At 41.1% G+C, this 14418-nt stretch overlaps 1 protein-coding gene across 1 annotated transcript in view; it reads left to right on the top strand.

The window, feature by feature from the left end:
• SORCS3 (sortilin-related VPS10 domain containing receptor 3) overlaps positions 1-14418 on the top strand; it is a gene marked incomplete at its 5' end in the record, with an annotated part of 80522 nt that overhangs the window by 51837 nt on the left and 14267 nt on the right. The window contains 3 exons of the mRNA XM_010148859.1: positions 504-675; positions 7353-7539; positions 10491-10624. Of these exons, the coding sequence (XP_010147161.1) occupies positions 504-675; positions 7353-7539; positions 10491-10624 (493 nt within the window). The remainder of the gene's footprint in view (positions 1-503; positions 676-7352; positions 7540-10490; positions 10625-14418) is intronic.

The raw sequence follows: 14418 nt of genomic DNA, 5'->3' as shown, positions 1-14418 counted from the left end.
GCGAAGTGTCTTGCTAGTTAGCCAACCTCTTCCAAGAAGAGCCAAGAGAAAAGCCCATTCCTTAAATCATTTTAAAATTGGACTGGACAAAGCTCTTGGCAGATCATTCCAACTTCCTTCTAGCAGAGAAGCAGCAGACAAAATGTAATAAAAAGCATAATTAAAAAGCTGGGTAGCAGGGTGCAGTCCTGCAGGCATGGGGAGTTGGGGAGTCCTCTGCCTTTTAGCAGTGCAGAATAATTCACCTCCACAAAGTGTGTCTGTTCTCAATAATGCTTTTGAGAATCTCTGGAGAAGGTGGGATTGTGATTTGTTTGGCTTTCTCCAATTTAATAAAGCATTAGATTCCTTTGATTCTTCCTTTCAGTGAGGGAATCGTTCAGGCAGTTAGAGCCTTTGAAAAAACACATGCATTAATATGGAGGAAAGAAAAAAACCAAAAACAAAAAGAATTTTTTCTGCCCACTTCCTGAGCCCAATCTCCTTTTGTTACTGTTCCCCAGGTACCGAAGGATTGTGTCTAACAACTGCACAGATGGCTTGCGGGAGAAATACATGGCCAAGATGGAGAAATGCCCTGGAAAAGCACCTCGGGGACTGCACATCCTCACTGCTGATGGAAAGTTGGTCACAGAGCAGGGACGCAATGCCACCTTCATCATCCTTATGGAAGAGGTTTGTTAGTGGGCTCAGCAAACTTTTCACTGAGTGGCAGGACTGGTACTCTCTTCATCTGTCAGGCTGCTGAGGGGGAAACAGCGATGTGGTGGGGTCACAACATGATGGGCACTCCTGAGATTTAGGAGAATTCTTGAAAGAAGGCTATATGTGAAAGAGACAAACCAATCATATAGGGTCAAGGCAAAGGAGTATTTGGCTGGTTATCTTATCTACCAGTGATGATGAAGCTGATCCTGAAGAAAGATGTGGTAAAAAGTATATGTCCCCACTATATCTTGCTGCCTCCAGTGAACTGCAGTTCATGGAGTTTGTGAGGCAGAAATGGTGTCTCTATGCTTAATAATTCTGTTTCTAGGATGAAAAGCTTTAGCTGAAACTTTGCTGGGAAAAACAGGGAACATTTTCAGATTCATGGGGAGCAGTGAGGGACATTATTGTTGTGCAGTAAGAACTGAACCTCCTCAAACCAGTTCTGAGCTCCCCAGCATACATCTGTTTCATTTATAGTGTGGTACAATTCCCTCTGTAGCCAACAGTAGCATAAGTTATGCCAAGCTATGCTGGGGCCTGAAGCATCAAAATATTGAGGCACTTCTGGTGATCTCAGAGAGTCAGGTACCCCTCTGTTTGGCAAACGTATGGTGCAGCCTGCATTACTAAGGCTTCTGGCTCAGTGAAGGGTTTGATAGGTAAGAAAGGCGCTTGGTATATATTCAGGCTGACAGGAGGGTTTTTGAAATGATCTTACACCTCTTCTGGTCTATGATTTTATTGGTGTTTAGGGATATATGTTACTGCACCACAAAAAGCCCTGCTATGTTTGCGGTTGCATTCCCTTACTGGCTTTTGACTGCCTGTGGAAGGTGTTATGGGAGGGCCAACAGTGATTTTCCCACAACGGCTTGTTTCACATCTGTTTGCTGATTAAACAGAAGGGTCAACTCACAACCTCACTTCTAACATCTTTGGGTATCTCAGGAGGGACAGCGAGGGCATGAGGTGATGTTGGAGAACCACAAGCACAATTTGACTGTGTCCTGTGTACTGCATTTTGAGAAAATACCTGGAGACAGCTGGGAGCCAGAAATGTCATGGTCAGAAGCATAAGAATAATGACACCAGGACAGACTAGGTGTCTGTCTCCTAACTATCCTGGGTCTGACAAAAGCAGCAGTAGATCTCTAGAGAAATCATATTAAAAACAGTGCCAGCCTAATGTCCCTTCCCCTCCCAGTCCCTGGAGTACCCTCCATTGGCAACTGTGAACTTCATGAGTATAAGAAGCTGTTTTAAGTCTGATCAAACTGCCATAGAGAAGTTTTTTCTCATGTGAGGTTTTTTCTTTTAAATGCACACACACCACTATTAATTTAAATTCTTATACAGTAACTAAATGTTTCATTGGGACCTCACTAATCTGACAGGGCTTTTTTACATACTTCCTCAGAGGTTCATGCATGTTCTACTTTTATACAAAGTGGATTTCTTGTCTACCTGGCTGATTCTTTTATATTCTGCACACTTGACATGGTAAGACGATTTGTATAGACACTGTGAGTGGGAGTTAAGAAAAGAACAGACATAATCTAAAAATTAGGAATCTAGTAGTAATTTATTAAGGAACTCAAGCGGAACTGCTGCGTACAAAGAATGATAAACAGATGGGGAATAGGGCAGCAGTCAAGGTAGCTGAAGAGTGGAGTCTTTACAAGGCTTTAGAGATTGAAGAGGCAGCTGAATAAACATGTGAGGGCATTCACTCGGTGTCGTTTGTTGAAAAATAAGGTTAGTTAGGAAAACATCTAATTGAAACAAATTTTTTTTTTTTTTTGAGGGAAGAGGATTTTCAAGAACATGTCTTTATGGGTGAACAACTTATTCCACAGAGAGTTGTGTGTTGAGTTTGTTTCTTAAAAGAATAGACATTTTAAGAGGAGGAGAAAACAAATAAAACCACTGAGATTTTGGGCAAAAGTATTCCAACGTGAACTTGAGACAAATTAATTGGCATCAAAGTATTCCTTGTTAGATGGAAGAAAGAATTTTTGTAGAAGTCTTTATTTATTACATACCTTGTTTTTTTTTATTCCTGCTTCCCTCCACTTTCTCTGGTCTGTCTTTTCCATGGTGAGTTGTTTTGTACCTATTTCTACACTCACTCTCAGCCAAACTGCAGTCTGACATGCCCTCTATGGATACACCTGTGTGGTCTGCATTTAGCCTTCCTACTGTTTAAGATGAACCCTGATCAGCAACTTTGTGATTAGCTAGTGGTTCCTTCCTACCTTCTAATATACTCCCCCTCCCCCCCAATATATTGATGTAGGTGACCTTTTTTCCATCTAATGGTAAATGAAGTTTTTTTCATAGTTAAACTGAATTCTCGGGATTTATCGATTTAATGTTAGTAGTATTATTCTCAGTGGTAATTCAGAATGTGTGTGTGGCAATGACAGTGGACAAAGAAATGCAGAATGACTGACGACTGTGCTGCAGTTTTAGAAATACGGGGCTGGACTGCGGTTTGGATTGCGTATACCTGCAAGGGAACATGAGGACATAAGAACCATTTTTTACTTTTTTTTTTAATCCAAGTTCGAGTTTGAGCACAAAGAAATAATAGACTGCTAAATTGCTATTGTATGGAGTTGTGTTCTTGACCAGATCTATAAATGTGTTTTTTGCACCTGATGTTTTCTGTGCATCCCCAGCTCCCCTCTGAAGGGTGCATAAACTCCTCTCAGGCCACAGTTTATGTGGCAGTTCCAGTTACTGAACTGTTCTGTTCCCTTGTCTTCTGTTTATGCCGTCTCACAGCTTCCCTCTTTCAGTAATTACAAGGTGGTGGTAAGGCTTTGTAACAGGGTTGTAATTGCAAGTGAGCTGAGGAGACAAGCAGTAACTATTCGAACAACAAGCCTGAACAAGTACTGAAGTTCTGCATATCTGTTAGAAGATCACTAAGCTGTGTTTATAGAAAGAGATAGCCACATTCATGTCATATTTTTATGCAAACAATTTGAGAGTTTCATTGGAAGAACCAAAATACATCATCTAGATACACTCCATTCCCCCAGCCCCAACCATATGCTGGAGGAAATATAGCCCTCTTGAAATCAGTTTCCAGGCAGGAAATCTTTCCCAGGTTAGTCTGGATGGGGAGCTGCCTCTGAAGGGCAGTTCCATGGCAACATTCCTTTCCACCCATTCCACTACCCTTTTCCTGCTCACTGATTTCAGTATGCAGAGCTCCAATCTTTGTGACAGCCCCTAGCTCATTTCCTTTTGTTAGCTTACAGGGCCTAAAGCAATAAAATGTGCCTTTTGAAAATATATGGAGAACAATGATTTTCTTTCCATGTGAAATGCCTCCACTTCATTTCTATTTTAATTTATATTCATAAACTCCAGAATATCTGACATCATGTGTGGGGTTAGCGTGCTTGCTTTAGTATTTTATATACTTGATACAGAGGTATGGAAAGGAGAAGGAAAACATGGTTAGTGTAGTGGGCAGGCTTTGCATTGATGACCCAAGGAGAGTTGGGTCTAACGATAATTGGGTGGCAAGATCATTTGCTACTATTTAGTCATGAAAAATCTGTTCCTGCTTCTCCACTTCAAGCTTTCTCACTTCAGATAGAATTATATTGGTGAAGCAAGGAGGAAACAGAAAAGAAAATTGTAAGGCCTGAGAGAGGGGCGATTGTGATGAGTGCAAGAGATTTCAGCCTGAGGGTCACCAGTGATGAATCCAGGCCAGATCAAATTTTTATCTCCTGTTCAGTGCCTTCCATATGAGATGAACTTGTAGACTTAGTACATTCCCTTGAGAGGTGGTTTTGAAAGGTTTAACAAGCTGTGGGAGCCTTTCTATCAAATAACTGAATATCCCAAGAGTGTAATTTTGCCCCTGCTAGAGAATTTTTTAGAGTGACTTGAAAAACTCTCTGACAAAAAGAGGTTATAGGCTACTCAATATTACAGATAAGTTTTAGTGTCACTACCACTCCAGTCCTCTATGTTTTCTTTTTTGTTTATACTGTATTTCTAATGTCCTAGTAGGACAGAGGTGAAAATTGTCCCCTGATCAATTCAACAGACAAAACTCCTGGCTCCTGTGGAATGGGAATGATGGAGCAAGGAAGGAGAAAGATCTAACATACATAACCTAATATCCATGTTTCAAAAACTGCATGTAATAGCCGTGATTATATGTATGCTTACGTGAAGATTCCAAGTACACGCTCAGGGCAAATTTACATCTGAAAAATACCCTTCCTACACACTGATTTGTTAACACTGGCATAGCCTATGAGGAAGATAAAGTCTTAGGGGTATGCTGCAGTCCTGATTATCTACACAAGGGACCTGCAGCAGTGTAGTCTGGCTTTCTTATCTGTGCTCCTACGTTTCCATCCAAAGGACAAGATCAGGTGCACTTTCAGGGTTTGGATGAGTAGCATAGCGCAGCGTTCTGCCTGTGTCTGTACCACAGGCTGGTGGCAACTGCCAGTAAGACAGCAGCTCTGGTGAGTTTGGAGTCAGCGGGAGGCAAGAACTGGGACCTCCTGTCTTTCATGGATGTTTCTTTTTTCTGCAGGAGCCTTTGTTGTGCACCTTTGGTTTCAATTGCTGATCGTTAGGGTTAGAACAGTCTTTGAGCTATTTAATCCTGATTTAAGGACCTCTTTTTCCATGATCCAGCCAATATTCTGCTTTATCCTGACTGCCCTGGGATGATAAGAATTCTCATCAAAATGTATGTGTGTGTCAAAATGGATCTGTGCTGCATATGAATGTGTTTGGACCATATGAAAAAATCACTTGTGGGTGTGACGTTCACAGTCAGAGTTTAGACTGCAGGCCATGTTTTTTGCCTCACACATGTAAACTTGGAAACCACTCCTCAGAGGAAAGCTGGTGCTGTCATCTCTAAAACTTCTAGGGACTGTCACACATGTGGTCTTTTCCTTTTGTCTGATCTGCACGTTTTTGCTGGGAAGTCATGGTTTGTTTTGTGCTGTACCTGGCCCAGAGGCTTTAGTGCAATGCATGAGTTCAGCGGTCTTTTCCAGTGAGACCAGTGGATGTAGGACCCTGCTGGATTTGAGCTGGCTGTGAGTTATGTGGTTGCTTTCCTCCCTTAAATCAGCAGGTACTGGAACTGCACAATTACTTTGATCCTGGCCTGGTGCACTTACAGCTATAATGGGGTTTATAGGATGGCCATGAAGTATTTCTGAATATCCTGTTTAAAAACAAACAAACAAACAGTTAAATTTAGGAAAAGGCGGGGTTTTTTTCCCCCTTCCCCTTTGAGTCTTCCTCTTATCCTCAGTGTATCTGGGGATTGGTTTCAGCTTCGGGTGAGGTTACCACTAGGATACTCCAAAAGGTATCGTCTTCACTCATAGTGAATACAGTGGAGACCTTACATGAAAGGAAATTACTTGGGTCAATACATCTTATATATATGCAGAATGCTAGAGAGATTTAATCCGAGGTGTAGTTTTATTTCATTTTAGTGAAACCACTGCAGTGGGCTTTAGCTCTGTGTAAATTAGCCTTGTTTTGTGTTATTTTACTCATCTGGGGACAAGTATAAAGTAAGGCTTCAAGAAATAACAGACACTTCTACAGTTTGACTACAGTGGTTTAAAGCATGATTTAAATTAAAACAGTGCAGCTGCTGCCTCCAGACAATACCTGCAAAGCTAGAAACTCTTGTCTGTTGTTCCCTCCATCTTTTAATAGCTGTCATTGACAGTAATCCTAGAAGGGATTTTCTTGTCATCTGCTTCATTCTCCGGTGTATCCAGCCCCTATCTTTGTGTTGACTGGCATTAAGCAAAAGCTGTCAGTCCTCGATGTGGGACTCAACCTGTATAAATTCAGCCATCCTAAAGTTGCGTGTGTAACTGAAACTAGGCATCTAGACGCTTTGTCACCATGGTACAGGGATGGATATTTGCAGAAGATGACTAATGTCACCTGTCTGCTATCTTATGATGTGTTGATCTCCTGCGGTCTGTCTTTCTCTTCCACTGACTATGCAGGAAGCCTGGTAAACTAGCTTAGACTAGACTGACAGCAACTCAGTGACTAGGTTCTGTTTCTTTGGAACATCTTGGAGAGCCACTTCAGCCATTGTCCTGTCTCCAGAGTGTCCTCGATGCTCCCATGTGCATGTGGAAATTGCTCTCCAATTAGCACCTAGCTTACCACCAGTGCAGTGCCTCCTATCTCATTGCCTCTGATGGAGTTACTTGTCGGACACCACCCATTCAATGAAAGGCTGTGCAAAGCCCTGGCACTTCAATGACATGTAATCCCCAACCATGCATTGCATTAGATGATTCAAACATGTTCCCCTTGATGTGTACACGTTTGGCACTCTGCCCTCCCAATATCTCTAAACTCATGATAAGGGAATAGCAGCTCTTTACAGGTATAAATGTTCGTCAACTCTAAGCATTACTTGTATATAATTACTGGATGTTGATTTGGATCAGGCTCCTTCGGGGACTGACAAAACAAAGCTAGGCTTTTTTTTTGTAAACTTACAAGTTTGTGTCCATGCTAATGAAATGGAACTGAGAAGTTTGATGGAGGTTAATATAAATCACTTTTATCAGCCCAGTTTCCTAATCCAACCTTCTCTGTTGCAGGGCGATCTCCAGAGGACAAATATCCAACTTGATTTTGGAGACGGCATTGCAGTATCCTATGCTAATTTCAGCCCTGTGGAGGATGGCATCCGGCATGTGTATAAGAGTGCTGGAATCTTTCAGGTGACGGCATATGCAGAGAACAGCCTCGGCTCTGACACTGCCGTCCTTTTCCTGCATGTAGTCTGTAAGTACTTCCAGCTGCTGGATTCCTTGGGTGAAAAACCTAACCTCACTGAAAATCCCTGCACTGTCAGTGAAGTCTAAGAATACGTGCAAATCCAACTACATGATGCAGCTCATGCTCTTCCAAAATCTTGGACTGCTAGACACTCTTCTATCTTAAGTAAAATTTATTGAATGAAGAGGAAGGGAAACTTCTTTTCCATCACGTATATTTGCAGCCCTCATAGGTACAGAGAAAACTTTGAAAATTATTATTGGGCTTTCTGAAAGGGTCAGACACATAATCCAAGTATGTGTTTTCAATATACTACTAAATCCAAGAAGTTTAGAGTAATCTTCTAAATTTTGAGTCAGTTATTCGGGATTTGGGAGTTTACAGTGCTTATTAAAAAAACCAAAGGCATTATGCTGAGCATACTTCCTGGGACATGAATGTACTGAGGACTAATATGCTGCTTTCCATATTTCATGTGTTTGACATGTGTCACTGACTTTTCCCTCCTTTTTGGTAGATCAGTGCAACTTCTCTACTTGGCAAATGAACAGGCTCAAATACAGAGCCACCGGCTGGCTTTCTAAAGCCACAGGAGAGAGCAGAGGGTGTGGAATGCAGGAGAGGTCAGGAAGATCCCAATTCTTTGTCCTACTTTCAGGCTGCTGGAGCTCCTGGGCAGAGGGATGCCTATGTTCAGATGCATCTTACTGGTTTTGCCCGTAATGGTGCTCACAGCCATGTCTGTCTTCCTGCTTAGGCTGTCAGAATGTCTTCTAGCCTGTCTGTCTTTTATTTGAGCTTTTCTGCTAGAAGGAAGCAAGTCAAAAATTTCCAAAACTCAAGACCTTTTTTCTTCTTTTTAAATTCAACCTCCCTGTGTGAAGGAATAAATGTTCCTTGAAGCTTTTATTATGCTCATAATTCCCTCAAAGTCAATCATGGCTGCATTTAACAACCTGTTATTAGAGCATTAACTGTTTTTTCCTTCACCTTGGGCCATTAGCTGACAAAAGTGATGGTTACCTGGTAATAACAACCAGCTTTGTATGGATTACCTGATTTTTCTCATAGGAACAGTTTTTTCATGGTGAGGATTTTAGAGCAGAATGCAGCAAGGGGCAGTGGCTTGGCCTGGTTGTGCTATTCTACCCTCTCCTTTCTCTGCCTCTCAGATCTCTCCTTTAACTTTTATACCGTTCTTAGGTGGCCAAATTATTTTCATTATCTCTAGGGAAATATTTTGCAAGCATTTACATTCATGCTAACAGTGAAATAAGATGATACTTCGGTACTAGGCTTTTAATATATTTGGATGTACTAGTCAATATGTGAGGTTTGACCTTGAATCTCAAATCCGCAGAGAAAAATACCTGCTATATAGATCACCCTTATTATATCCTCTGTCTCGTGCTGTAGTCCCTTCCTTAAATGAAAGAGAAAGAAGGTCCTTGGCCTCAAGCAACAGTAGTTTTCTACTTTGTCAGTCAGTGGTCAGTCAACTTTTCACCTTTTTGGAATCTGCTGCTCATCTCTTCATTTTTAAAGAAGTGAAGATTCTAGTATTTTTCCTCTTACATGTACTATCACAAAATATTTTGGGGAATCTTGATATTCTTATAACCCTGAATACTTGGTTTGGGCAGGTTTCAGCAGTAACTTGCTGGTAGAGACCCCTTTGGAAAAGTGGAACAAAAAAGAACAAATTATTAGGAGCCAAAAGCAAGAATAGTGTCCCATTGTACTTGGAGCTCTCTCTTCTGGTGGTAAAAAAACAGGTCTTGGTCTCCAAAAGCCTTGTTATCCAAAAAGGTGGAGAAGTGATTAATATCCCCATTTCATGTTTGAAAAGCTAAGAGGTAACACAAGAAAATCACCTCACTTAAAATCAGCAAATTTCCTGCTTCCCAGAATTAATGGCTTATCCAAAAACCCCCATCTCACTTTTTTCTTCTTTCATCCTTTCCTTCTCACAGTGATAGTTTATCAGTTTGCTGCGTTTTAAAAGGTACCACCCAGAAAGACTTAGTAACACTGTCTGATGTGCAGCAGTTACCAGTAAAAACAAAAAATTAAACAAGAAAGAAAACAGTGGAGATATTGAAAGCTTTAAGAAAACTAAAAACTAAAACATCATTAATATTTACACATCTTTTTACTGAGGAGAAACTGGCTTCTTAATTCTGAACTTCGTGCACTGGACTCATTCTGGATATTCGCATTTATTAGACACAAATTTACATTGATACTTTGGTATTTTTTAAGTCTTTCAGAAACAGGTTCTTCTGACTGCTAATGCCAATACACACATCTTTCAAGTAGTTCCTGCCTTTTTGCTAGTGCTAACTGACTCCCCAGAGACTTCTCAAGGTCAGGCTAAAGTCAAAAAGACAGCAAGTGTTTCCAAAATCATGAATCCTCCTTTTGGGTGCCTTCCAAAGAACTGTCAGGGAGTATTTAATCAAATCATAAATGCCTAATATGTAATTGTGTTTGAATCATCTCAGCTAAAATGATTTTCTCACAAATCTTAGTAGTGGATATATTTTCAAGAAAACACCTTCTTTCTCTCGTGTCCTACACCTCAACCTTTCAACAGTAGCTTGTCCCTATCCACTGCAAAAGCAGTTCATTGTTCTCCCACAAACTGCATTCAAAAAATTCTTCTAAACACAGTGCTAACCCTGTCTGAAATTAGCACTTTGGAAAATGTGGAAAATTTCTGGCTCCCCTAGAATTAAGAGTGAGAAAAAAATGTGTGATTTTATGTTTATTAATTTTGGTGTTTTTTTTTTTTTTTTTTGCTTATTGACTGCTGAAGTTGTCTTGTATTGCTGTAATAGAGTCTCACCGCTGACACGAGACATTTGATTTATTTAAAGGGAAGATCCTTGCTGTTTGCAACTGCGCAGGGAGGATTTAACACAAAGCTTCTAACAATGAACGATGTCTTCCCACAGGTCCAGTGGAGCACGTCCATCTGAGTGTCCCCTTTGTTGCCATCAGAAATAAGGATGTCAACATCACTGCAGTAGTTTGGCCCAGCCAGGCAGGCACGCTTACCTACTTCTGGTGGTTTGGTAACAGCACCAAGGTACAGCTGCCCTTTGCTTCATTTTTACTTCCTCAACTTGTTGCTCCAGACAAGGAACTTATAAAAACTTCTTGCCCTTGCTTGTTTTGTGTTTTAAGTTTTTCCTTATCTAAAAAGGGTTGTCATTATCTGAACTTAAACCTTTATGAGTTTATTTCTTCCTGTCTCGTGTTGTTCTTAAGCCACTACTTTTTCTTTACATCTGGTTGTTATCAGCCCTACCAAGCTCTGAAGACCACTGTTATTACCGGAGTTCACTTGCAACTTAACTGAATTATATACCACTATATATGGGATAATACTGGCTTTCAACACGATGTTTAAAAACTGCTGGTGTTCACATAACCATGGGGGTTTCCATTATGTACCAGTATGCAGTATATAATGCTGGATTCCAACACAATACTTTAAAGCTGTTGGTGTCCAAATAACCAGTTGTATCTAGAATTTCAAGCTAGACTCTCAATGAATTGTTTGTGTGTGTCTGTGACCATTGTTCAGAGTCTTGGATATGTTAAAGAGAGACTTCTCTGTAGTGGATTTTCAAATGAATGGCAAAATTTATTATAAAGAGCTTATTTATCAATAATTGAAGTGAAACTACAAGGTGCAGTCAGGCTTTCAAATGAAGAGAGCAGGATTGCTTATTAGCTGCAGTTTTTATGGCAGGCTTCAGGTGTGAGATAGCTGACAGACAGGCACTCTCCTCCGTTACTGCAGTTGTGAAATGTACAGCCAATAATTTTTGCAATGTGGTATCTGCTGTTATTTACAAAAGCAGTTTAAGTCACATCATTGTCTACATTATTGAGTTGCAATTGAAGGTGGGCACTGAGGTGAGATCACGGAAATAAAAAGGAGGATTTTACATGAAATATGGAGCTCGAGATAAAAAATTGCAGTCATGTGTATTTTATTTTCTGACAAAGCTGCTTGCGTTTTAACCTCTTACCCTTGCTACAACAGTAACAGGAGAAAAAAAAACCCAAACAAACCAACAGCAAATGCTGTGTCCACTGGGATTTTACATCAAGTTAGGAAGCTTACAATACGAACTCACCTATTTTTCTGGAAGCATAATTGAGGCACCGAAGGAGCTCAGGAGTAAAATCCACTTATTTTAACTGGGCGAGTTGTTGTGCCCTAGCTGAGCTGTGGCAACCACCCTCACATACACTTGGAGTCTGTGACAAGTACCAGGTAATTCCACATAGTTTATACCACACTGAAAGAGCGGGATGCAACCTCGCATTACAGTTAGATATTTTTGTCTCAGTGCTCACGCATTTAATAGACAGCTATTAAGGTATGTCTGAGACAATTTAGGTACTGGTATCTTGATCATCTGCTTAAGCCGTCCAGTGTACCCAGGTGTCATAGTTTTCCTGCTATTGCTTTTGCTCTTAATATAGAAGTTGGTTGTGAATAGGGCACTAAAAAAGGGGTTTTTTTTGAAGTAGAAAGTAATCTAGAAAAGACAGAGCAAAGCAGTGGTGTTTGCTGAAGATTTCCATGCAGGTCTTGTGGTGCTTGCATTTGGGTTGTAAATATGACCTGTTGCCTGTTTTATCTTATAGCTTAAATGTCAGACCCATAGGCAACAGAATACAAGCAGATATGGATGTGTTTGAGACGGATGCTTTGATATAGCTGTACATGAAGTAGCTGATCCTGATGATACCTTGGGGTGATTGTACATGTAGCTGAAATGTGTTCAGATGTGGGTTAGTAAAGATGGTGCCACTTAGCTGTGGACAAATCATAACCCAGAGCACCTGTCATTCTTTACAAAGCATTATCTCCAGCAGTCTCATGAAACTTACTTCAACTCTGACAAAATATGGCAAAGAATATATACACAACTGCAGCAGTCACTTATTTCTTTCAGGACAACAGTCTGCATCACATCAAAATTCCTTCTGGGATGTTTAATGTACATGTCAGTTCCTTCTCTGTGCCAATCATGGATAAACCATGTTGCTCTTAGTACAGGTGGAAGATGGGGACGCTGATATGTGTGTGAATTACAGGTGAGGTGGGCAATGTTGTGCAAAGTGACTGGTAGTGTTCAGTGATATATTCTGGTTCTGTGCTGAGGGTTGGCACCTTTTTTTCCTGTTCAGCCTGTAGGCATCCCAAGCAGAACCAGATGTGTCTTGTGTCACTGTGCAGTCTCAATAGGATGCTCTCTATGCTGCTGCACAGGCGAGTGTTATTGTAGACTCAAATGACCTGGCTGAGGCTATTTTGTTGCCCTCCTCACCCTGCTGGAACCATTGTAACGAACTTCCACTGTGCTAATTTTTGCAGTATACCCAAAGGCCAATTTGCTTGGATTAACACAGGTCCAGTTTAATAAATGTGGCCAGCTGTCTAATAGGTTTGAGCAAATGAACCTTAAACTGCTTGATTTAATTTAGAGTTAGTTTCTAGGTCTTGGTGCTTGAATTAAAATTAAGGAGTTGGCTGAATGTTGAAACTGCATGATGGAGGTGAAATCGTCCATGATAATGGAATGTCCAGCATACACACATACAAAAAGGAAAAACTATAATTTTAAAGGCCAGATTGGTTCCTCTTACCTGCCTTTGCACAGAATCACAACCTGTAACCTCCAGGAAGATTGCTGATTTCGTGCAGTTTGTTACAGGCCCATTTTGCCTGTATGGGGTGTGTGCATGCCTAACTATAGTTAGTTGGGCCTCCAGGGCTAGCACAAGTTGGGGCCCTCGCTGACTTAGTAAGTGGCCTTCTGCATGGAGGGAAATGCATTTGCCAGACTGGTGTGTGCCAGTGGTAACTTTGATTTGGCTATGAAAATGACATTATTGGCCACTTGTGAAATGCAGGCAAATAAGCAGTCTGATTGGATGAAGCATGAGAGCTGGGAGGTGAATGTTCAGGATTTTCCTCTGGAAACAAACTGGCAGTGTGTGGAAGGGACAATAGCAATGGTACAATGGTTTTATCTGTGCTCTTAGACCTCTAAGTGCTTTTGAAATGGAGGCTAGTATCACTATTTCAGTTTTAATTGTTTAATCTAAAGCAAGAGATTTGTCTATAGACCAGCTGTCAGATCAATGGCACTGCAAGGGCTAGACCTTTGATTTTCAATATGCAAATGTCTTTTCCCGGACATGGTGCACTTTTCTCATCTAGATGTGTATCAGTGTGAGAGTTTCCTGTGCACGGAGGAGAGCCATAGGGCTATTGTGAGCCTTTTTGTTTGAGAAGGTGCAGATAAAGTCAGCCTTCCCTGCCAGGGCTCTGAGCTGGCTAAATGCAGGTCAGCTTTACTCTGGAAACCATTCAGCCACCTTCAGACAGCAGTGTCGACAGGTATTACGCCATGATTTCAGCCTGCTTAACATGGTTTGCCAGCTTAGGGTTGGATCCAGCTTACAGGCTGAAAGCAATGGGCTGGGCAATGCTGGGTGCCTCACCTGTCCTGAGCAGAGCTGCTCTGAGGTAAACAGATGGATCTGTGCTTGTAAGAGCAAGGGCTGGTCCTGAATTTGAATGCTGTAGATTCTTTGAAGAAGCATCTACATGTTTGGTTTATGTTCAAATGCTGGTTTGAACTGAACTTTGTGTTTTGCAGAGTTGATGTAACAACTGTGCTGAATGTGCATGACTCTGTGTGTACAACACTGCATTCTGCAGCACTAATTCTGCAATTGCTGACTCTGCTCTGCTGAGGTATTCATAACGTAATGGGTTGCAGTTCAGTGGCATAATATTTCAGGAATCATTTACTGAAGTGAGAGAAACCTTTGCCAGTGGGACAGTTCGCA

The sequence above is a fragment of the Eurypyga helias genome, unplaced genomic scaffold (genome assembly GCF_000690775.1).
Source record: "Eurypyga helias isolate BGI_N326 unplaced genomic scaffold, ASM69077v1 scaffold6973, whole genome shotgun sequence".
Taxonomy (NCBI): Eukaryota; Metazoa; Chordata; class Aves; order Eurypygiformes; family Eurypygidae; genus Eurypyga; species Eurypyga helias.
The sequence above is the reverse complement of the archived record's forward strand: the minus strand, read 5'-3'. Positions and strand labels throughout refer to the sequence as shown.